The sequence below is a fragment of the Ptychodera flava genome, unplaced genomic scaffold, assembly GCF_041260155.1.
Source record: "Ptychodera flava strain L36383 unplaced genomic scaffold, AS_Pfla_20210202 Scaffold_78__1_contigs__length_561843_pilon, whole genome shotgun sequence".
Lineage (NCBI taxonomy): Eukaryota > Metazoa > Hemichordata > Enteropneusta > Ptychoderidae > Ptychodera > Ptychodera flava.
The window spans coordinates 208,322-234,256 of record NW_027248400.1 but is presented as its reverse complement, the minus strand read 5'-3'; the positions used below and the strand labels follow the sequence as shown (position 1 = coordinate 234,256).

The 25,935-nt window shown below is 36.8% G+C and overlaps 2 protein-coding genes and 1 long non-coding RNA gene across 3 annotated transcripts; 2 read left to right on the top strand and 1 right to left on the bottom strand.

Moving 5' to 3' along the window:
* Positions 1-2,181: 2,181 nt before the first annotated feature.
* Positions 2,182-3,159, top strand: LOC139128924 (uncharacterized). The gene is made up of 3 exons (XR_011551452.1): positions 2,182-2,264; positions 2,577-2,681; positions 3,127-3,159. It is a non-coding gene; the product is annotated as an uncharacterized lncRNA (long non-coding RNA).
* A 47-nt stretch (positions 3,160-3,206) lies between these two features.
* Positions 3,207-6,913, top strand: LOC139128916 (protein-L-isoaspartate(D-aspartate) O-methyltransferase-like). The gene is made up of 5 exons (XM_070694613.1): positions 3,207-3,239; positions 3,392-3,496; positions 3,942-4,062; positions 5,246-5,331; positions 6,122-6,913. Exons 1-5 carry the CDS (start codon positions 3,207-3,209, stop codon positions 6,284-6,286), a joined length of 510 nt encoding a protein of 169 aa, XP_070550714.1. The 3' UTR covers positions 6,287-6,913.
* Positions 6,914-8,181: 1,268 nt separating this feature from the next.
* LOC139128919 (uncharacterized) lies at positions 8,182-25,099 on the bottom strand. The gene is made up of 5 exons (XM_070694616.1): positions 24,998-25,099; positions 13,716-14,011; positions 12,383-12,616; positions 10,210-10,407; positions 8,182-9,707 (listed from the first exon to the last, which is right to left on the bottom strand). Exons 2-5 carry the CDS (start codon positions 14,002-14,004, stop codon positions 8,929-8,931), a joined length of 1,500 nt encoding a protein of 499 aa, XP_070550717.1. The 5' UTR covers positions 14,005-14,011; positions 24,998-25,099; the 3' UTR covers positions 8,182-8,928.
* Between the last annotated feature and the right edge of the window lie 836 nt (positions 25,100-25,935).

The following is a 25,935-nucleotide window of genomic DNA, read 5'->3' as shown; positions in this document are numbered from 1 at the left end:
AGCATTTGGCAGTGTCAAGTTAATAAATAGCTCATTTGCATATTTTATGAAGTTTTGTAATTAGTCATATAACTCCGATATAATTGCACCAAATGTGATGAAATCTGCTGCAGATACTGATCCGACTGATATCTAACTGTGGTGTAAAGTATTTAGTTGTGTAAAGTTAATTAAGGGTTCATTTGCATATTTAATGAACTTTGTAATTAGGTATATCACTCTAAAATTACGGCACCGAAGTCAGTGAAGTTGGGTACAGATATTGTTCTGATAAATATCTAATTGTACTGAGAAGCATTTGGCAGTGTCATGTTAACAAATAGGTCATTTGCATATTTTATGAAGTTTTGTAATTAGTCATATAACTCCAAAATAACTGCACCAAATGTGATGAAATCTGCTGCAGATACTGATCCGACAGATATCTAATTATGGTGTAAAGCATTTAGTTGTGTGGAGTTAATTAAGGGTTCATTTGCATATTTAATGAACTTTGTAATTAGTGATATTACTCCAAAATTACAGCATTAAATTTGATGAAACTAGCTTCATATGTTGATCTAATAGATATTCAATTGAACTCAGAAACATTGAGCCGTGTCAAGTTAATAAATTGCTCATTGGCATATTTCATGAAGTTTTATATTTAGTCATATAACTCTGAAATAACTGCGTCAAATGTGACAAAAACTGCTGCAAATACTGATCCGACAGATATCTAACTGTGTTGTAAAGCATTTAGTAGTGTGAAGTTAATTAAGGGTTCATTTGCATATTTAAGAAACTTTGTAATTAGGTATGTAACTCTGAAATTACGGCACCAAATTTGGTGAAATGTGCTACAAATATTGATTTTATAAATATTTAATTGTGCTATGAAACATTGAACAGTGTCAAGTTAATTTAGGTCTCATATTTAATGAACTTAGTAATTAGTGACATTACTCTGAAATTACAGCATTAAATTAATTGAAATAAGCTACAAATGTTGATCTGATGGATATCTAATTGTCCCATGAAGCATTGAGCAGTGTCAAGTTAATTAACAGCTCATTTGCATATTAAATAAAGTTTTGTAATTAGTGATTAAACTCTGAGAGTACTGTGCGAAGTTGATAAAACCTGCTACATATAGTGATATAACAGATATCTTATTGTTCTGTGAAGCGTACTACTATTAATGAACCTGTTGTAAAACACTTGAGCATATTCAGTTCAAATCTGGTTGTTCCTTGTTGAAGCTGGAGTTCCTTGTTAAACTTCTTGTAGCATGATTAAATACCAAGTCTTAAACCTCACAATGCAGTTGTTATGTGTAAAATGAGCAATATTATAATTGAAAATTGACTAGAGGTTGTTAGACTAACTTGGAGATGTGCAGTGAACACTGTCATCATTAAAAATACTTCATGTCTAAATCAATGCTTCAACTATAACATCACTGAATGAACTTGTAAATTGTTTATAAGGTATTTGGTAATTTCATCATTCTTTGAGATTAAAATAGCACAACACAATACTGAAAAGTAGCTGTAGGTGTTACAGTAGTAAAGCTTGAACATATGTTATTTTGTTTGTTTATCATTTATATATTTATTTGTTTATTATTTATTTCAAGAATGCAAGAATGTTGTTTTCACTAAAGCATATATTAAAAGTTATAAGGATTATATATATGTGTACAACTTTGTACCTATGTAATCTTTCTTTTTGGGGAGGGGGGGCCACAAAAATTTTGTTGCCGGTGATGGGGGGGGGCACTAAAATTTTTGCTGGTGTAAGGGGGGCCTGTAAAAAATATATGCACCACATATTTTCTCTTCCAGCCCCCCCCCTGCCGTTAATTGTGCTCGTTCCCTTACAGACCGCTCACGTACTCTTCCAAACGATGATCTGAAGTAGTGTGCGCATTAATTTATTATGTGATGGGGTTCAACCATGGCGGTTAATTCAAATCGCCCGGACGCCCAGGTAAGTTTTGAACGTTTCAGTAAAGAGCAAGAAGGCGCTTTTATATATCCTTTAAGCCATCTATGTTCACTATTTTGGTCAAATATTGATTTGACTGAGGAATTTTGCTATCGAAAAATTTGTAGAAAATGGCCGACTTTGTCTCTTTGAGAATATGTTTATAAACAAGTTCAAATTCCTTTCATATCTTTTCTTTATCTTCACAGTCGCAGCAGTTAACCCTTCTTCCAAGCCGTCTCATACAGTTTCTCCGTATCGATCGGGTCATAAAGCACTACTAGAAAAGCTTCGTGGTAAGCTGAAGTCATACTTGCTACAAGAAAACTCCTGTATCAATTCGAATTCATTGCCATATAGATAAAGGGGATATATATATATATATATATATATATATATATATATATATATATATATATATATATATATACATTATATATATATATATATATATATATATATATATATATATATATATATATATATATATATATATATATTATGTATGTATATACTATGTATGTATGTATTATTGTGTGTGTTTATGTATTGTTTGTTTTAAGGTTGCCTTGCTCCCGTATATTATTTTTTATTCTGTTTCTATGCAGGTAGCGGTGCCATTACAAGCCAAAGAGTTTATGACGCAATGCTTTCTGTTGACAGAGGCGACTTTGCCAGAACCAATCCTTACGCGGACAGTCCTCAGTCTCTCGGTAAAAATAGAGTTATTTAATGAGTTGATATGTGTTTTTCAGTCTGAAACTCGACAGGGCACTAAATCAAAATGTTGATACAGCATTTGCATGCCCAGTGTGTCGCATGATAGACAAACCCATTGCATTTAGCTTTAGCCTCAATATCGAGGCAGTACACGATTGTTGACGTTTGGACGTTGCACTTGGACTTTAATAACATTTGTCAACCCTGATTTGTAGCGTGTTATTTGACTCTAACAGCTTAGACTTATCCTGCACTATTGAAACCGGTAATTCCAACATTACACGACGTTAGGATCATACATCAAGAAATTGTTAGGTTCTGATAGAGAATAGATGTAAAGACTATTCCCAAAAGTTATACACTCTATAGCTTCTCACGCTTATCTTCCTACCTCCACCATAAAGTGAAAAATTATGGCATCGATATTAATCTCTACAGGGTATCCTGGAGTGAACATCAGTGCACCACACATGGTAGGTAAGACATGTATAGCCAAATGTATAGTCAAAAGAGTAAAAATGTACAATTTTGATGATCTTGATGTCAACGACGTAGATATCCTTTATTTACATATTTTAAATGGTTTTAATTTTAAATATTAAATGTCAATTCATGAATGCGATGATTACAGATATGCTAATGAAAAATACGGCACGAGCCAGTATTAAATGTCGTAGTGGATCCTTTGTCATTTCCCCCTCAGCACGCCCGTACGCTGGAATTACTGCGTGGTAATTTAAACGAAGGTTGTGCAGCTCTGGATGTGGGTTCCGGAAGTGCGTACCTGACAACATGCATGGCAGTTATGGTTAGTTTTCTATTTATGAAGATGTGTAGATGACGGTAACTCTAACCTAGCGTCAATTGTATCATTCCCCACGTGCAACAAACATAATAATGTAAAGTTAATTGTCATTTTTAATAAGCCGAAAGACATCGTAATAATCAATGGTGAAATTTTAAGTGCATCGCATGCAGCATCACAAAATGTTAATAGCATGGACATATACATGGATCAAATATTTTTTTTGTATCTCAACTTTTATTTTCACCCATTAGGCATCTCTTTCAACAGCAGGCCACCACTAACAGACTTGGTGCAAATTGCGACAAAAACATGTACAGGGCATATTATTGTTGCTACAAAGTGGGCTTACGCGACCATTTTATCCCCAATATCTAAGAAAATGACTTTTGTTACCAATCTTCTGTAATTGATATGAAGTGCATCAATTATTGTTTCTCTGTAACAGGTCGGGAAAACTGGCAAAGCGGTTGGCATCGATTTGTTGGAAGACTTGGTGGAGGATTCTATTTCGTATGTGAGAAAGTCTCATGGAGATTTACTGGATAAGAAAAGGCTGAGACTGCTTCGTAAGTACATTGTTTACAATGGTGTCCTAAGAACATTTGTACACAGGTTTTACGTGACTTTAAACTTGCGTCTAGCCCCTACTGTAACACTGCATAAAGTTTCGGTTTTGAGTGTTGAATCGAATTTAGTATCTCCGTCTATTGGAAAAACTAACAGCTATATGATAAATCTATGGATTGAGTGGTCGTAATTACGTATGGCGTCGTCCGGGCATCTACGTAGTGGAAGAAAGAGTGAAAGGCGTACGTGTAAGCAGAGATAGCTAAGACATCGACTATGCTCTTCAACAAAGCGATATGACAGAGTTTAAGGTTCCAAGACAAGTAATTGACCTCTTGAATCTAACAATCCTCTGGTGGTTAGTAAGCTCCGAACCTCCACAATTTATACATTTTCTGAAAGCCCAGACATAGGGGAACATTTCGGTAACCATTGGTTCACCATTTTTACAGCACTATCACGTGACAGGTAATTTGTATAAAATTTCAAAAATCGGTTTTCCCAATGTTTTGTCTCAATACCTTAACACATCTGACTCAAACTTGCTGGAATGCAAGCTGTCACAACTCTCTTCCAAAGTGTGTCTCTTATAGTTTGCATAGTTTCTTTTGGAGCACATTTTAAAGAAATCAACTAGGGTTAAAGTCACCGCTCTAGAAGTTTTTCTTGCATAAAAATTGCTTTAGAAGGTTTTAAAAAATCCTGAGACACGCTTTGGAAGATCCTAAGGACAACCTGCACTCACACAAATTTCAGCCACATATCGCAAAGCATTGATTCAAAACATAGGGAAAACCAATTTTTGAAAGGTTATGCAAATTACCAGTCACGTGATAGTTATGTAAACAATGGTGACCCTATGGTAGCCAAAATTTTGTCCTTTATCTAGGCTTTCCGACAATATATAATTGACGGGGGTTCTGAGCTTATTAACCACCAGAGAATTGTTAGCTAAAAAGGTCGATTTCTTCTCTTGGAACCTTAAAGATATACAGTCACCTGTAATCTAAATATGCCAATATCTGGTCAATGGGGCTTTCCTTGGTATTCAAAATGCCCTTATGAGGGCGCTGTTTTTAAAAAGCGACCACCCGCTTAAAATCGATTGGTTCGATTTTATCTTTCCATTGGAACAGGTGACAGTATACCTTTAACTTCTCTTGTCTACTTTTCTTACTGTAGCTGGTGATGGAAGACTGGGCTACGCACCAAGGGCTCCGTACGATGCTATTCATATTGGTGGAGCATCAGAGACGGTCCCCCAGGAAGTAAGTCATGTTGTTGTACGGATAAATCTTTAATAACTCACACATCTAACAACTAATTATTAACTTGTCCTTGTCCTGTGCGTATTATAACACATCAAAGCGCACAGTCCTTGTAAAATATCATAATTTGGCAGAGTGAAAGAGACGACTTAAAAATGAATCTAATCAAACGGAAGTCAAGTTTTATAAGTTGAGTTATCCAAAATTTTGGGAATAAGGTGTTGAAAAGTACATGCAATCGCAACGTTGCTGATCCTATTTTTGTTGGGAAAAGTAATTTCTCACATAAACACATCTGCTAACGCAATTAATACTTAGTTCCTTCTCTCACTGTTGCCTCTTACTAAGTAATTATCAGGCATACAAGTTTTCCATCATAAAATTTTCTATGACAGTATTCTTTAATCCTTTAAAATAATTTGTGCCTCGAAAGCGGATTTCTTTAACTTTTGGTAAAACTTTCCGTGAGCAAACTTTCAACGATTCTTTTTCAAAATCAAGATTAACAATCAGGGGTCAAGGTGCAAAGTTCGTTGCCAAAGAAATCAATTACCCAGACAAGAGAGTAATACAAGAATGCCATATTGAATGGAACTTTCGATTAAATTTTAAGCATTTAGTAAAATGAAATTATCAATTTCACTATTTTAACTATTTTCCGATCATTATTTTCCGTTTTCATGTCGAAAAGTATCTGTGCTCCTAAACTAATGGAAATTCGATAGGCAGTACAAGTTTAAGCTCCACAGTGACTTTGCGCGATTTTACATATCTGGGTCGTTATTTTCAGCTGATTGACCAGCTGAAGCCAGGAGGAAGGCTGATTATTCCTGTTGGACCCAAGGGAGGAAGCCAGATGTTACTGCAGGTTGACAAACTCCAAGACGGAACAACAAAACAGAAGAATATCATGGGTGTCATCTACGGATCGTTGGATGCACCAAAATTCAAGTAGGAAGCCAGATGTTACTGCAGGTTGACAAACTCCAAGACGGAACAACAAAACAGAAGAATATCATGGGTGTCATCTACGGATCGTTGGATGCACCAAAATTCAAGTAGCACCAGCCATACCCTCTTTAGTATTAAAAATAAGATTTTTGAAATAAAAAAATATTTCCTGTTGTCCAATTTTCAAGAACATTTTCATACGGCATACACATGCCTTAATGTGAGCCTGACGTAGGAAAGTAATTGTGTATACGGCAGAAACGTTTACTGAATCTATGTAAGTTCCCCACGAATAAAGTACTTGCTAACAAGATATGTTCAAGTAGTACTAGATAAACTAAGAATGTTTGTTTATCCTAACGATGCAAATTTGATTTGCATATATACAGTATAGTTAACAGCTCAACAGCTCTGTTTGTTTATGTCATAGTATGAAAACTTAACCAAACTTTGCTGTCCGTCCTTATATTGAAGCTATACCATACTTAATGCCTTTCATTGATTCCATGTGATAATCATGGTCTTAACTCGACTATTAAACTCCGGTAATCTTGTGTTTACCGACATTTGCCAATCCAGTGATTCATTCATTCATTCGTTGCAAGATCGATATAGTACCACGATCATTATTTTGTTACCTCAAAACAACAGTAAATGTTATCAAGTTTTGTAACCGAAAGGAATAAATAAATAAATACGATCATAATTAACATTTAGTTTAATGGATATGTTTTCTTTAAAGGTTCATAAAAGATGAAACAGTGAAAGAAACGGAAAGATTTTTTCAAGCAATTCTTGGGAAGGTACCACGAGAAGAGACAAAATCGATGGTTGTGCTAGGTTTTCTAATCTCTTCAACTCCCTGTAAGACTAAAACTGAGAATGTTCCCTAAAGGGCTTAAACGGACACTGTTGTAAAGCAATGTATCAAACATTTTATTTTTGTACGTACATGCCTACATAACAATAGCATTGTGTTAGAAACATTTCAACCTACCATTACATTAGCCTGATTGGTAAGCAAACTATATTACAAACATGAGTAAAACTTGTTCAATTTTATCAACGACACAATTTGCAGACATTAATGATATCGTCGATATGAATGTATTTCTCATTCAGATACCTTTCCACAGTAACTTTGACCTTCTTAACTTTTATGAGAATGCAACCACTCTGGACCACATGATGCAATTGAAAGGAAAAAACAAAATGACACATTATGTTTGGCGAAATTTTGAGATTATTTATTAACTATACAAATACTAATTTAATGAGCAAAGCACGTTATTATGGAAAAGCAGAATTGCGAAAAGAAGGGAAAACAAACTGAAGAGAAGAAAGGAGGACCCAAAACAGGAAAAATAAACACAAAGGAAGGAGGGACAAACAGAAATGTGTGAGGGAAACACACTCAGACTGAGTGACAAAGGCGGGTGGCGTAGCGAGTGAAGCACGCGGGGACAAGGACAGAGTGCGGCCCTAGGGGGCGCCATACAAAACTACTGTTCTTGCAAACAAATTTTTAATAAAGCAAATTTATTCGATATCATTGGAAAATATATCACAAATATTCCAATAAAATATGTCACACTACGGGCGAATGTGCTTTCAAGTGAAAATTGTGAAATTGCACCCATAATTTAATAAAAGAGCTTCAGAGATTCGGAGATTCCAATGGTCACAATGTTGGATCTGAGAAGCAGGCAACCTCATATTTACCAACAATTGACAATCGACGAAATATTCGCTTTTTGTACAAGCTCCATAACGTAAAAGTCTATTTTTATGTACAAAGTTCAAAATTCAAATAGGTTATGTAGACAAGTAAAGAACACTCTGCTTAAAAACAAAAGCCGCACATTATAAAAAGATAATCTGAATACTTGTTTGATACGAATTTGCAGGGTTATGTAGAAACGATCCAGAAAGAAATGAAATACAATCAATGGACTATTCTGTTGTGCATTTGATGTAGCTCATGCAATATACATTGCTGAGAGAGGAAGTGCCGAAAGGAGCACAAAATGTGTTAGCGTAGACCTAAGTATCATTTTTGCAAAATATATAAAAGCCGCCGTCAAAGGTTCAGAGACATGCACGCATATATTTCAGTATTTTAGTGGCAGCTTCCTCGTTCGATTCACAGTGTTTCTAGATCTTAGAACTCTGCCAGGATGCAAGGCCTAATGCTCACACAGTAACGGTATTCGTTAAGTACATGTGACGACAGATAAGTGCTTAAAACGACAGCTGATGAAATATTTTACATTCCACGGAACTTGCACATAAACATTCGCATGACATTGCTTTTGTGAAAATACAAAGTAACATTATGTATCCAATCGATTGATGCCTATCGGACCGTTGAAAGTTAAGGAAAAAATAATGTGTAGTTTGTTGATGAAATTAATGCCACAGTACAGTGGAAATATGCTTTTCTATGCAATACAGCCATAATAAGTAAGAAGTTCAATACTTGTACATTTTCGAAGACTACATCTTTGCGATTGATGAAGCACAAGGAGATGGTGCGGTGAAGTCAGGTGGACGTTGAAATTTACGCAAGGCATTTTTTTATTTATTTTGTGTAAAGTTTGTATACTCTTATCTGATTGACAGGTGCAATCCATCCTTGTGTGACAGCTATTCTGCACCCATCCTGGCTGACTGTGATGTGGTTTGGATCACTGAGGTCGTCTTTAAACAGAACTCTATCAAACTTTCCGTCGGATCGCAATTTGACAACCGATCATTTCCCCAATCACAAATGTAAATGTTGTCCCTCCCGTCGACATCGATGCCGCACAGGCGATGGACTTGGCCAGGGCCGTTCCCCTTTGAGCAATATGAACGCAAAGGATTCATTTCAGAATCAAAGACTTGGATGCGATGGTTGTTTTCCTCTGTGACCAAGAGGTTTCTCTTACTAGTGGCAGCCAGTGAATGCGGCTTATCGAATTCACCTTGTTTGCTACCCTTTCCGCCGACTGTGGCGACATGCCTCCCATCTCTAGTATACTTCATCAAACGGTAGCCTTTGTAGTCGGTTATCCAAACATACCCAGCCATGAAAGCAACGCCTCCAACACTGACGTCATCAGGTAAGTTTATCGTATGGAGAATCTGTTTAGAATGATGATCGTAAGTGATCACCTGGTTGTTTCCAGTATCGGTAATCAAATAATGATCGTCAGGGGAGACAGTTACATCCCATGGCTGAAATGATTTTTCAAACCTATCATCAAATCTAATGATTTCATCGCAATTATATGCTTTGTTTAGGATCTGCACTCGATGGTTTTGTTGATCGCACACCACCAGTCGATCCTTATGCCAGGCAAGACCTCTGGGGGCTTGAAAAAGACCGGGCTCTTTGCCATGTTGCATATTACCCAATAACTGCACTGTCCAGTGTCCAGGGTCTGTAAAATTAAATAGAAGAAGTAAAACTATTCATGCATCATCGCCGCGAGGAGAAATATGAATTGCAAGATGGTGCTGAAATCGTTATCATTGATGTAAATGGGATGTTGATAAGACTTCTACTGTACAAAGTAAATAGTAAAATCATACAATTACCATGTGCACCTTGAAACCAAGACCAGACAGACGCATATTTTCCCAAAATATTTATCTGTTCTCGTGAGTTTCATTCATTGAAAATCCAGTACGCAAGTGGACTTTTTGTAGAAATGAATAAGAGACAAGGGGTAATTCGTAAAGCAACGTTATTCCGAGACAGTCATCTTGTGAATCATAATTTTCCGATGTTTCCCTGGCGATTACGACATTACCGTTCGACACTCGGAGACCGTGTGTCGGTGATCAAATATGAAATATGGATCAAACAACGCTGGCACAGCTCATCTTTAGTTTGTATGACCTTATAGAATGTGTAGTATACAAAGTTAACAGAGCTTTCACCTCTTGCTTCCTCTTTCTTTTCTTTGCCAAATCTTCCATGTACCGGATGTTTGTCAACTTCGGACGAACACTGAGTGGGCATCGCTAGGGGTTCGAGGGAAGTGTGGCAATCTGCGGTTGCTTTTGAAGTACCTTTACCGGGAGATTGGTTGCTGTGATCGCCGGATAGACTTGATGCGGTACCGGCGGTAGGTTGACCTGCCAAGAAAGTGAGAAAGAGTGTCGTTTTCTTACTTTATGGAAAGTAACATTACTTGAATCACATAAGGGAGTGTTTGTTTATTATGGCCAGGGGTGGGGTACATTGGCAAGGGGACGGAGGTCATGTTTTTCACTTTCCTATCTAGACTTTTGCCATGAATATGACTTCTCTAGATTAACAGTAAACTTTTAACGGACAAGTAGTCTTATCGTAGCAATAACGTACAGCTGTTTTGCTTTATGATGATTTTTCTCTTATTGGAGTAATCTCTTACTACATATCGTATTCTACTTGCAAACGTAGCTTAATTTAGCCGTGTTTATATTCTTCCGGAAGTGGAGATCAAAACGTCGAAACGTCTTTGGTCGATGTTAGATACTGAGTTTTTTACTGAAAAGGGGAGGGCGGTTTCACCTGATGTTTCGTTTCCTGTTACTGTGCCTCAAAAGTCTCAACAGAAGTCAATGCAGAAAGCTGATAAAGCTTTTAATACATTTCCACTAATCAAATAGAATTATCCTTCCGTAACAAGGCTTATAATATTTCGGACTCTTGAGAACAAAGACCAGGCATTTTCAGGAGCATCGAATTGCTCTAACATAAGCAAAAGATGCAATCTTTGCTGTTCAGTAAAACTGCAAATAATTGATGATTGAATCTACTCTGTTAAATGAACATTCTGATTTAGTCTTATTACTCTTATTGTCGAACTTATAAACTAACAAAGATTGTAGCAAATGGTGTGACGCAGCAATTCATATGAAGATGTGGGGGAAAGTCTTAGCAGTTGCAAAATTATGAAAAATGTCATCACCTTGTGAAATGTGTGTTTATAACACTCTAATTTTGCATAGACCACTCTAATTACATACATACATACATACATACATACATACATACATACATACATACATACATACATGCATGCATACATACATATGTCATAATCTTCCAAATTGGCGCACAGAATAGTAATATTCCACGCTCACAATACATTAGCGTTCTTGGACGCGATTGATCAAGCTGCAACGTTTCTTTGTTTGGACTCTAACAATGCTGGCGCCACGAAATACCAGCACAGTATTGGCAACATGATCTCCCTCTTTTACACATTTGAAAGAATTACCCAGTAACTTATATTCTCATGGAGGTATTCTGCGTACTACCCCCATGTTCTATTGTGTTTCAACCAATCGTAATATCGAGCCGTTGTTATCATTTTAATTTATTCTTGGCGTGGGTTTGAAACAAAAGAATTGTAGCAAGCCACGCACAGGCAAGTTATAATTTCTACTTTTGTAATCTTCTCTAATGTCGGTAAATCAAAGTATTGTTATCATATTCTTCATGGCTTCGACATCCGACATAGCCAAGATACTGTATAAATGGACACACTAACTCAGAGACTAACGAGGACCGATAACCACGGTCACTCTCTTGTGGAGTGACCGAGACAGGACATTCACTCAGAAACTAGAACTTTGACCGAAACCAGAACTTTGGACCACGGTCACTCTCTAGTGGAGTGACCGAAACTAGGAACTAGGACCAACTAAGACTCATGTATCAGCGGCTGGGCCGGTAGGCCCAGTCATGGTTCCGTATTCAATGAATAAGTTCCAGTTATACATCAGCACTCGTCGTCAGATCCAGCTTCTTTGCTTTACATTATGACACATACATACATACATACATACATACATACATACATACATACATACATACATAATACATACATACATACATAATTATTCTGAGCAAAAATTAATATAGGAGGGGAAGTTAAAGCTGGTCATAACTGCCATCATCCATCTCGTAGAGATTTGAAAAGTTTTGTCTACCGCCAAAGCACACTTGAGCATCCCCCTCTCAAACACAAGATGACCTTTCTTCCCACGTCAAAAATCTCCTTACTTCCCCTCATCATAAACTTTTGCCCACCATGAACTGTTCGTATTTTACGTTACTTACAAAGCGTTTTCTTTGATTCAGCTTTCTTTATTTCGCTGTCACGATAATGAAGTATTTTACTTGCGGTGACAACTGACAACTCGAAACCTTCACCGAGTAGGATATCCTTTGTGATAAACTCTATCATGTCCTTGCCAGTTATACGATTCTCTCGAAACACAGAAATTGTACTCTCGTCAATGGCGATGTTCTTTAACCATTTACAAACGTCATCGATATTGTAACTATGAAAATCTGTGGAGCAATGGAAAATAAGAATATTCATTGGTTGGTGCGTTATATTGCTGGACATTTCTAGCGCCAGAGTATATGCAAAAGTAATTTACATTGAAATCTAATCACGTCAAGTTACACCGTACTATATTTCAAACACATGTTTTCAAGTGACAACGTCAATAACAAAAAAATCATATAAACTGTCTCGAAGGTTTTAAACATTTCCAAGTGCATATAAAGCAACAAACAGTACTAATTATCTACGGGGGAAACACCTCGATAAATACTATGTCTTGTATTGAGAAATCAGGGAGATGTCAGACATATATTTCAAATCTGAAGGACCATGCAGAATTAATCACTTACTGGCTAGCATACATACATTGTAGAGAATCGGTATACTCTGCCGAGTCTACCGATCGTCGTATTGAGGCTTGCTCACCAGAACTGGTGCTTGCGGGCTTTTCAAAACTTTAAGTAAAGTTTACACTGATATTCGAGCTTATGAAAACCGATGTAGCAATTCACAACCCCTTCGATTGAATTAACTCATTGAAGATTAGAAAGATAGCAGCATTTGCTGCAGAGAGGAGGATTTGAGCAAATAAAGTTCAGAACATTTTTAAAAGGATTCATCGAAGTTAAGTGCAGAGTGTCTCAAGGATTCATTGAAAAGTTCAGATGAGTTGCGTTGAAATCTCACGATCAAACAATTATTAATTTAACTCTTTCGTGTAATTCATAATGCGAAAACCTACAGCGAATGCTACTCTGACAAGAAACGAATGTAACATACATTATTTTTATCCCCGTACAGAGAGCACGAAGAAAATATTGTCGATATTTATATTACAAGGAGTGATTCCGGCATAGTGTAATATGGTGACAATTTTACAGCGCACTCAGTTATTTGATTAATAATAGTATATAATAGCCAATCCATGCGTCATCTTTATCGTACCTTTGTTTTTCCTGTACAGTTTAATTAGTAAACGCACTGAGAGTTTTAAATAGATATAAGGTTCAATTGAGCAAGTAATTATATTTTCTCAACAAGCGTACACATTATGCGATATTTCAAGATAAAAGAACTCGAATACAAGGGATCAAGATATACCTCTCGTTGAACAGATTATGTTAAATTTCTCAGCCAGCTTTTCAGCAGTCGTTGTAATGCGGCAGTCGAACAGTCCCTTTACCAAAACATCGATAGTCGCCTCGCTGCCAAGTATCGTATGCCATTTATGGAGCATCTTATATTTGCATTCGCGTGCATTTTCAGAGTGATCTTTCTCAATATCTTCGATGATAGGTTCTGAAACTCCAAGTCGTCGGAGCACAAACTTCAGATCATCAAGGCTTGTATCGTCGACAACAACATGAATGGCTTCCCTGATCCCACTCATCCTAACACTTGGTTAAGAAGGTTTATATGAAAGCATAAAAAATGTTAAGAGTTAGGCGGGAGATGTAGTAATGTAATATTAGTTGTAGTATTTTGTATTTTATTGTATTTTAATGTATGTATGTATGTAAGCATGCATGCATGCATGCATGCATGCATGTAAGTATGTATGTATGTTTGTATGTATTGTATGTATGTATGTATGTATGTATGTATGTATGTATGTATGTATGTATGTATGTATGTATGTATGTATGTATGTATGTATGTATGTATGTATGTATGTATGTATGTATGTATGTATGTATGTATGTATGTATGTATGTATGTATGTATGTATGTATGTATGTATGTATGTATGTATGTATGTATGTATGTATGTATGTATGTATGTGTGTAGTAGTATTATGTTTATTGTAGTGACTTGTAATTGCGAAAGTATACAACTCAAAGACAAAAATACAAGATGAATTACCCAGCCCATAGGGCTTATAAGTCACTATGAAATATATATTCATTCAAAAAGTCGTTGAGGGTGCTATATAATTAGAATACATTGACAAATTACATTTAGAAACATCATATTATAAAACAAAGAAATCTCACAAATCACTAATTAGGAACATACAAAACATTTCGTCGCCTATTAAAGGCTCTAACAATGAATTTTGAGGTAACTCTTGGGTGATTTACCATGATATCTTTCAGCTTACGTATATCATCGTAAGAAAAATATTCAGGACAAGATTCACTTACAGAATTATATAAAGAAAACACCGTAAGTCATCATACAATGAGCAATGGAAAATAAAATGATCTTCATCCTCGACATCATTTGAGTCACATAGTTTACACGTACAATTGGCCACGGCCTCGTCTCTTTATCGACCTGTTTCAACCCTGAGAGGAAAAATACCAAAACGAAACTGGGCAAACAGAGACCTTTCTGATCGAGACCAGTCCAAGTTTAGGTAGCTTTCAGTGCTATACGTTACTCTGTCTTAAAAGTGGAAGAAGTACGGAGTGTGGGTTATTTAATACATTATTGTACCAATTTTCAATACAACTTGATTGTTTGTTCTTCTTGACCCTATCTATGTCACAAGGTATCACATCATCAATGTCTAAACTGTCAAAAATATTATACAACTCCGCTTACCAATTTCCAGCACACAGATAATTATACCATAGAAACATTTCCTTGGTTAATCTATTTTCATCTAAACAGTTCAGAGTCTGTTCCAGTAACGAACCATATTAACCCTCCTACGAGTGATACACATGTCCCAGCCGGTGTCTCCAAAAACAGTAAGTTTAGGCGCAAATTTATTTACTCCCAGAAAATAACGGAGTGCCCTGGTTTGAACTAATTCAGGGAAAAGAAAGTTCTCATAGCCCCAGACTGTTGAACAATAATCAAGAATAGGAGTAACAGAGGCATTAAACAGTTTGGTGAACGTATTAAATCCCATGTTTTTTAAATATTTGAATTTTGAGCAAATCAAGCCCAGAGCCCTGCCAGCAGAATCAGCTAGTGCTGCGGCAGTTACTGAAAAATCTAAGAACTCGTCCAACACAATACCGAGATATTTATATCTCGAAGCAAAAGCAATTTCATGCGTACCAATGTGAAAACAGAAATCACTACGTATAACATTGTGATTTCGACTTTACAACATTGGCTTCTAGGCGCCATTTTCTGCACCATGTATGAAACAAAATTAACATTTCTTGTAAATTGTGCTCACAATCAGATATGAGAACGATATCATCGGCATATAATAGAATACCAACATTCATCTCCCCTATTCTGACACCACATTGCAAATTCTTGATATTTCCTGCAACGTCATTTATAAAGACAGCAAAAAGTGTCGGAGATAAATTATTCCCTTGTCTAACACCACTGCGTGTTTCGAACGACTCTGTAAGAAACCATTTTAACAAATCGATGCACTGTTGTCAGAATATAGGGTGTTTACAGCATTAAACATCTTACCATCGATTTCATTCAGGAGAAATTTATATAAAAGTGCATCTCTATTAACATAATCAAAGTCTTTTCTCAAATCGAGGAAAGCTGTATATGTTGGCAGATTATTCACAGTCTAAGTCTATTACAGATAATCGAACTTAGTACGAAAAGATGATCCTGGCAAGAAAGGTCTTTTCTAAACCCGTTTCGTTCATCTACTAAAACTTCATTACTTTCCAGGTAATCTAAAATCCTACGATTCAGAATAGAACTATAAAGTTTAGAAATAACACATTGCAGGCTTATGCCCCTATAATTTAAAGGTAGACGAAAATCAGCCAATTTGTCTTTTGGAATTGGAATTTACATTGCATGATTTGTTCCTTTCAGTAACATTTCCTATACCTCTTGATCTCCAGGTTATTGAGGATGTTGTTCAATTCCTTATAAGGTACCGGATGAGAAAGGGTTACCAATGCAAGCTGCTCCAACGGTTAGAGATGATCATCCTCCCATCTAGCTACCTAGACTTGGTTCAAGTCTGTGATTTGTGAATGTTTGAGTGGAGTGAACGCAATGATTTGTATTTTGCTTTCATGTGAAACGCGCGCGTGAGTGGACGCGATGAGTAGGGTGAACGCGATGAGTGGAGTGAACGCTATACAGCGGAGTTTCACCCGGAATCACAGACTTGGCTTTCTTGCAGGATTTGCGTTGCTATAAATTATTCATGAGATGACGTTTTCTTTACTCATATATTATTCATAAGATGACATCACTAAATTTTACACATTGGGAGGAGTTACCAGTTGACCCAAACGAGACGTGCATAAAACTGACATGGCGTTGTTGACAAAATGTCGAGTGCGATCACTCCCACAAAAGTCAGCACGACCTCTGTTTCTATCACCGAAAACGCGTGAAAATATGTGTTGTTTGTGGGGCCTATGTTACAAAATGCGAAAATCGTGGCCGGTTATTCAAGGATGGAAAAAGACACCGTCCTTACAGTTGGATTCTGTTCTCTTACGTGCCCGAAGCGATGGAAATCAAAACAATGTGGAGCGCCTTCGTATGTCAGTGATTTTCCGCTGCCGGTTGGTGTGCAGACGACACATCTTTTCCCTCAATGTAACTCTCAACAAGCTTTCTTTGGTAATCTCGCATGATTAGCGGTGGTCGACCGATCAGTTGTAAAACGCGGTGGATGTACGAACTTGATGCTATTATTCGCCCAGATATAAAACGTACTCGATGTCTAGCTTTGCACGGAGATGACAACAAACTTTTTAATGCATGCAGAGGTTTATTAGCAAGCGTTCTTCTTATTGGCCAGAATAACGGCGGGGGCTGTCAATCATTTTGTATTTGCTCTACGTCACTGTGTACACAGTCCGTCTCACCGCCTGTACTTTGCAAGAAGTCCAAGTCGGTGAATCCGGCAGAAACTAACTCACTACTGCGCAGACTCAAACGTGACGCATTCAATCGCTGGGAAAACCTGGCGTGAGCTGCCAAATTCCGGACAGGTTTGTACGAAATAGGAGAGACACAAAAGAAACTATTATAAATGATTTTATTTTTTTAAAATTCACCGACTTGAACCAAGTCTACTAGCTACCTTCAAGTGACACCAAAGCTGAGGTATATGACAAGTATATGGAGAGTTGTCAACAAAGTGACCCTCAACATATGGCTGTTGGTGAGACGACTTTCCGTAATATTTGGAGTAGCTGTGTCCAACATATCAGACCGATGGAACCAAGGACTGATGTTTGTCCAAAAAGTGAAGCTTTCAGACAATCTTTTCAGTATGCAACAAGTGAATCCGATGAACTGAATTCTGTGATCACATTTCAAGTGCACAGTCTGAAAGTGAATTCTGTAACGAATTGATAAAAATGGCAACAGCACAGTATGGTGAGCCTGTCAAAGTAGTAATTAAGCCAGGTCACTGCAATTTCTGTTGTAATAATTTATCCAAAGTACACTATACGTTTGATTTGCTCAGATTTTTCTTTTACCTCATCAATCACGTCAAGTAGGACCACTTTATTTTCTCAATCCAATGAAAGTTAATTGTTTTGGTATTCACGATGAGGCATGTAAATTATACATCATGAATTATTTATTTCACGAATCACAAACCATACAGCCAGACAACAAAGTGTAATTGGCAAAATAATGTAATTAGTATTTTGGTCTTTGTGAGAAATGTGCTCCTATCCATGCAGATAACTGTTCTGGTCAAGATAAAAACAAAAGTTTATTGCGTTATTTTATTTATCCTTAGAGCACAGTAAGCATAAAGAGATCAGATGTCACTTTATGGAAGCTGGCCATACTAAATGTTACTCAGCATTTGGTAAGATCCGTCAGTTGTGCAGGAGGAGTGACATTGAGACTATGGCACAACTGTGTAATATTGTCATTAAAAGTTCAAAGGTCAATTCTTCAAGGCCATACATGTCTTCAGATGCATCAGGTGATGTTGAGAGTGAGTCAAATTTCCAGTGGAGGGAGTGGGATGAGTTTTTTAAGAAGTTTCTCTGAAATCTCAGGGGAATCAGTGGCTATCATCACTTAAGATTTACTAAAGATGACCTAGGGGCTGTGTATGTAAAAAAAAATCAGTAACTGGATTTTCGGAACGTGTTTATTTAGTGAAAAGGGGGTTACATGGCCACCAAGTGATGATAATTTACCCCAGTACTACCAGCTGGTGGTTTGTCCAGAGATAGTTATCTTGATCTCCAGACCAGAGTACTATGGTATGTTTGGGAGCCACATACTTCTGCACACTGCTACACATAGTAAATAAACAGTGCTGTGGTAACACTTTGAAAAATAAGAGTTTGTAAAACATCTATCTGTCTGTCTATTTATCTATCTTTACATCTATCAATCTGTCTATCTATCCTTTGCTTATATGGCAACATTATATCAATATATTGTATCATACTCAATAGTGACAGTTTAAAAGTTGTCATTGCAGTGCTGTACTGTGCTTTGACATTGTATATGTTGAAAAATATTGAATGTGCAGTGAATACTGATGCATAATGAGCAATTTCTGGTTTAAGTTAAATTTGACGAAGTATACTGCTACACAATTGTATTTCTCAATGATTGAGTAAAAACTATAATTGTATGTAGATGAATTATTGTATTCTGAATATTGATGGCAAATTTATGGTGCAGTAAAAGTATCTCATACTGGACCTAGTACGGCATTTGGTGTGAATTAGCATAATTAGCCATTGTAATAAGTCTTAATTTCCTTAGAAATGAACTTAATGAACTGAACTTAAATGAAACTAAATTGTTTACACCCCATTGAGAAGTATTCAAGGAGATTTTAACAAATGTAAGCAAACATGAGGTAATGGATTGTTTGTCACTGACTACTGAGTAGATTTCCAGAGTCTAATGCATGGTAATCTCTATGCCAATGCTTCAATAATGTGATAAGTTTTATGGTAAATAAGGTTTCATTGCTATTCACTTTATTACAATTTATTGTATATCCATTGATTTTCCTGTGTGACAATGTATCTAGGCATAATAAGAAAAATGATGTTATATTGTAATATAATATATGATGAGAAACGATTTTAATATAGTCATTCATGACTTTTATACTGTATTATAGTCAATCTCTATGTTGCCTAGCAACAATCTCCATGGCAATTGGTAATATCTATAATTGAACATACCTGGCTGCACTGTAAATAAAATGTTATGAGCCAGTTTTTACATGTCAATAAAAGAATAAAGATGCCATAGCGGCTCAAAATAAGTGATTTTTACTTAAAATTAGGTCTGTTTTCTCTTCCTTTCACCCCCACAAAGAAAAATGGTTTGATCCAACAGTAAGCGTCCATACCCAATGCCGAGTGTGACAAGTTTCACTGTCATGCAGAATTGGTCATCCCCAAGATGACAATTATTTCATAATGTCATGTGAAAGATATGCAAAGGATCACAGTGGATGAAAATAGTCAGATATAAATTTGCCTTAAATTTGCATAGGTCAAGGGTCGTTTACCCTTGATTTATAGGGTATAGGAGTATGAAATGGGCTAACCACTTACATTTTTGGAAAGAGCAGCTTCAGTACTTTCTGAAAATATCAATAACTCAAAATTGAAAAATTTTCAGCTTTGGGGGTGTTTCTGCTTGCGGCGGCCTATATATTATTGCTTGAATACATGGGTTAATGTGCTGCGAGGGCACATAAACCCATGTATTCAGGCGATAATATTTTTATTACATGCCTCTTCGCAGTTAATGCTCGCCATTAGGTTAAATACAGGGCCTTTTCAAACAACTTTACCATTATCGACCAGCATATACAGATTTTACCGAAAATCAAAATAGTAGCGCGCATGGATATTTTATATCCAGCGTTAAGCGTCTACTTTGACGTCAAAAATGTCGAAGGGCTTCACTTGACCGGGTACCCATTAGGGGAAGACTGCATTAACTCTCATGGTACCTGAAACTCGGGTCCTTGCCTGACCAACTCGGGTTACAAACAGAAGACTTTTAATCCCCAAAGGTGTGAATGTTCCATTGTTACGTTTATCTAATCAAGCTGGTGCCATTGTAGTGACATTATAGGAAAGGCAGGTCTGTGAAATTGATCCTCTAGGGGGAAGTAGGGTATCCTAAGTTAATGGAGCTTTCCCGTAATGTATTACATGCCTCTTCACAGTTAATGCTCGACATTTAGTTAAATGCAGGGCCTTTTCAAACAACTTTACCATTATCGACCAGCATATACAGATTTTACCGAAAATCAAAATAGTAGCGCGCATGGATATTTTATATCCAGCGTTATGCGTCTACTTTGACGTCAAAAATGTCGAAGGGCTTCACTTGACCGGGTACCCATGGAAACCGGTTAGTACATCGTTAACCGGCACGTAATAAAATCAACCACGGCCCTACCTCTTGCTGAGATAGATGTAAAATTATCAGTACCACGGTTTACTCTACCATTAAGTACACAGAGTTTCGAGTCAGTCAAAAATCGATAAATGCCCTACCATGCTGATTCACTGTTTCATCCCACACTTGTCTGGTTGGAATGTCATCAAGAACAACTACATTATCATGCAAATTACCTATGCGCGAATTAAAATCGCCGCGTAAAAACACAGCAGCTGCTTCGTCTGCCGAATAAAGCTTACTCAAAATATGACCAAAAAATTTTGACGCATTCCTGCCCCATGGTGAGTTTCTGGTGGCAGGTAGCAAGGAAAAACAAATATACCTTATCTGATAGCCGATGTTTCAGCTTGATAGTCAAAATACCGCCACGTACCTTGTCAAAAACTGTAACAACGTAATCTTTGTATGTTTGTATCTATCTATCTATCTGTCTATATATCTATCTATCTATCTATCTATCTATCTATCTATCTATCTATCTATCTATCTATCTATCTATCTATCTATCTATCTAGTATCTATCTATGTTGATAGATGGGTGAGTGGACGGGCAGGCGAGCAGGTTGTTTAGTATGTAAAGAAAAGCCTGAATTTAGAATGGAACAGAAACAGTGTGTCAGACAAATAATTTTGTTTAATTTTTGGCCAGGCATCTTATGAAACTTTGTCATTATTATATATAATCCCATGGTATTTTTCTCTGTTTGACGTCATCGTATACGAGTGTTTTTCGCGGAGCCGTACAACTTCGAGCCGAGGGCGAGAAGTTGTGCGGCTCCGCGAAAAACACGAGTGTACGATGACGTCAAACAGAGAAAAATACCATGGGATTATATATTTATCACATGAACAGTCTTCTTATTTTCTTTTGACGTAGATGGATCAAAATTATATAACAAATTACATGAATTTCGTCGCAATTTGTGTTTTACTTACGCGGATTGCTTTCATTTAAAGAGTAAAGCGGCCCGTCACCCAGGAGATACTTTCATTCATAAATCCTATCAAGCTGAAATTTGCTACATTGAATGGTATCTCCACCAACCGGGCGTATGGATTCGATGACGTGAACGTGTCAATCATTGTCTCGCGCTGTACCGATGCCAAGGCAAGTTGGCCATCGGCGAACGTAGCTTTCACCATGCTAGCGACGGATAGCCTTAGTATTCAGAGTTCTTTAGAATATTCATAAATAGATTTATGAAGTAAATGCAACGACACGATCGAAACAGTAATTCTTATTCTCAGAGATGCCGTGACTTTCAAAATATCACTCAAATTTACGACCTTTGCAAGCGCGAAAGATTCAGTTCGATGACACTCATTGTATGTTTGTGCCCACAACGCTGCCATCACCGGTCTCTACCGGTGCCGCGGTGTCAACTCGTCAATCCCGATCTTGGTCGTCAATGTTTTTGTCCCACGGACTTTGATGTTTGCAGGGACACATATCTCGCCCGTGGAAACAGCCTAATTTTTTTTACTTGACGGAAACTCTGTTTTGAGTTTTGTCTGAGTCAGCTTTCAAAGTACATCGGATCTACAGCGCTGCACACAGCTCGACAGCTTGTATGTCTTCGCTACAGCTTTACGTCGCACTGCAAGTTTGATTCCGGGCGAGAATTGACGGAATTTTTGTGCGATGAAAGAAATTTATCGTTGTTAGTCAAATGACTTTATGCTTGTGCCTCCTATGTCGCTTTCCCGAAGATTATACTATACTCATTTATTCAGTTGAACTTACGTTGAGGTGTAGGTTTCGGTTTTATTGACAACCGAGATCGCCAGGTACGACGTCCACATTGAGCCTACACGACTCGGCTGGAACTGCGACGTTACGACGGTATCTCCATTCTATTCTTGTGAAAAGCTATAGTTTTAGCGACTCGAAATTTCATTGGACAAATATGCCTTTTTATGCTTCCATGTCTGGATTTATCGGGTCACCTTTTAGTAAAAATAACGTGAGAGCTAGCACGGCATCGATCACAACAGACCTGTCTGTGTCGCGACGCCTGCTTGTATGAACGGTACCATGCGCGAAAAAAGTTCCGGTTGATGACGTACAACAGGGGTAATTCGGATTTCTTATCCGTCCTGTTCTACGTCACACAGGTGGAGATTCGGGCCAGTTCATGTGATAAATTTAGAAATATATTGTTACTTTAATCCGACAGTGATACTGTAGAAGTCTTCCACTTGATAACATAGCGTGGGTTTTATACTTTATTTTTAACATGCTGTACACTAAATTGTTAAAGAGGTATATTTTCCAAACTCACGATGCACTCTTGAGATTCTCTTCCACTTTAAAAAGAAAGTCATAAATTTTCTGTCATTATTAATAAAGAAATTGAAATAGTTTTATATTACTGAAGTCAGTGTGACTTTTAATTGCACGGTGATTTTCTTGTCTTCATTATTCATATTCTAGCCATTAAGGTGGTTGGAAAGGCTAGAGCGTCAGTTATAAACTTCAACAAAACTTAAAATATAAAAGTAGTCAACATTCTCTGTGGAATAAAAAAACTAGACATTTGGGCACAAAGGCATTGCAGAGTTATAGCCTGTTGAAACCTCTGAAAAACTGACCAAATAAGAAGAATTTGGGGAGTCCTTAATGTATTAACTATGGTAGAGGTTCCCTAGCTTTAATAAAATTTTTGAAAAGGGAAAGTCATTATTTGCTGTTTTTCAGGAAAGTTTGACGAGGCGTTGCTGGCATTCAGAGTGAGTGACTGCTACTGTAAATGCATTTTTATATTCTTTGAGTGTCAAAGAGGTGTCAAAGTGATATCAACCAGAAAACTGCTCTGTGACTTCAAAAGAGGGGTGCAAATATGGCTTGTTTTCAACATTTTTGACAGAATAACAGTTTTCCTACATAATTGTATACCAATTTAATCAAACCTTTGAAATGAGATATGGACATGGAATTTTTACAGCCTATTAACAAGGTTACAGATAAGATTTGTATGGCACAATTTTCCTGTATTTGAAGTACTTTTAGAAATATCACATTTTTAGATTTGAAAGAATTTTTAATAATTTTTTGATATGTAAACCCATGTAAAATCATAAAAACAAATTTTATTTACAAATCCTGCCGTACAAATCTTACAATAATGTCAACATATTTATAACTAAATTGGTAATATCAATACTATCCAATTATTATTAAATTCAAATATGTAAAAAAAAATGAAAAATTAAATTTTAATATTTACTGGTGTCATATTTCAAAATCATGGCTGCAAATATACAATTTATATATTCTTTTGAGAAAGTATTAAGTTAGGGAGTTATCCTGAAAATTTGAACTAAATATCTTGATTCTAACACTTGAAACTTGACATAACTCTGAGAAAAGAATTGGTGCAAAATAGCCTTTCCAGCCACCTTAACATGCTAACATAATGACGAACAATTCATTATTTACTCGCCAAGATTTTAATCAAACCACCCCGAATCCCTTAAAGCAACTTGCCGCCAGTTAACATTATACTGTTTTTTAAGAAATCTCATTAGGTAGAATTCACCTGGCAACCTGCCAGCTCCATCCGCCATTTTCTAGAGCCCTCGTACCTGGCTTTTGATAATCTTTCGTTCAAGCCACATGTTTGTTTAGTAAAAAAAGGACGTGTTTTGCTACATCGTCCAAAATAACAATGTCTGTCTTCAATTTATCTGTCTGTTCAATTCTTTCAAGTGTAGTTCTCCCTTGGCTCCTTAATTCGTGAAACAAACCGTGTATTCGGTTTGATTTGCTAATAGTTATGAACGCGAGAGCGAAAACTGCCGACGAACTCTCCCCTCTGAAAAAGAACAGCCTAATACTTCCCGGTACTTGTTTTGTATAACGAGACAGAAACCACCCCAAAGATTAACGAACTCAGTGGATGCGTAATTAAGCCAGATTTTGTCGAAATGACTGGCCGTTACGTTCAAAGCTTAGACAAGTAGAGTTTCCGAAAGTCTCCCCATTTGCGATGATTTTCAAACAAAGTTGCAGAGTTTTGACTACACTTTATGGTAGATGACGGGTAAATAGTTCACTCCTTACCGTAAGACTGTGTTGTCGTTCCGACTTAGCCTAGACTGATAGTGATGAGACCATACAGTACGAAGACAGTGAAACGACAAACTCTTTAGGTTAAAGGCGAGAAGGCGAAGAACATGGCAGATCTGATCGGATATTATTCTTGTAATGAATTTCAGGTCACGTGTCATTCCCCTCTTACGATCTGGTACATTTTAATGTTTAACTATTTATTTGTTACCACAAAATTCTAACTGTACAAAGTTCATGGGAACCTGTTTGCATATTACAGTATCGACTCGTGCTAAAAATGATTTATTTGGTCTACATCGATATGTTTGGTTTAGAGGGAGGTAAAAGTTTGATTTTTATGTGAGTTCGGTCTGATACCTCACGCACACCAAATAATTGGAAACATTCATCGAATATACTGTTGCACATCATATTTACGTTCATGTTGGCGTAAACCGCTCCGCAATAAGAAATTCATATAACAATCTTTTAATTCATTCTGCGATCTCCGGGACATTATTATGTGTGCATTCCAAAAACGAATTCACGTCGCTTACCCCCATGTAGTTTTCAAGTCGTAGACCGTTTGTGTAAATGGAAACGCTGGTTGAAGATGACGACACAACTCTGACGTCATCATTCCTTTCAGAAAAGAGAACACATGCAGGAAGAAGACAAATATTTCTTTCGTAACCGAAAATCAATTTATACTACTATTCCTGTGTTATTAATTATGTCAAAATTAATCGTTAATCACAGCACATCGATTATACATTGATAGAGGTAAACGAATTACTTCAGCCTTACTATAGGCTCTACAATTTTATTTAGAACAGAGATAGTCTGGCGGTTGAACTTGTCGGATTCTGAACTATAAATTGAATGAAACTTTTTGTAAACGAGATTTTTATAAATTTATAGCAGAGAGCTAAATGTTTTTTCTTTGCTCA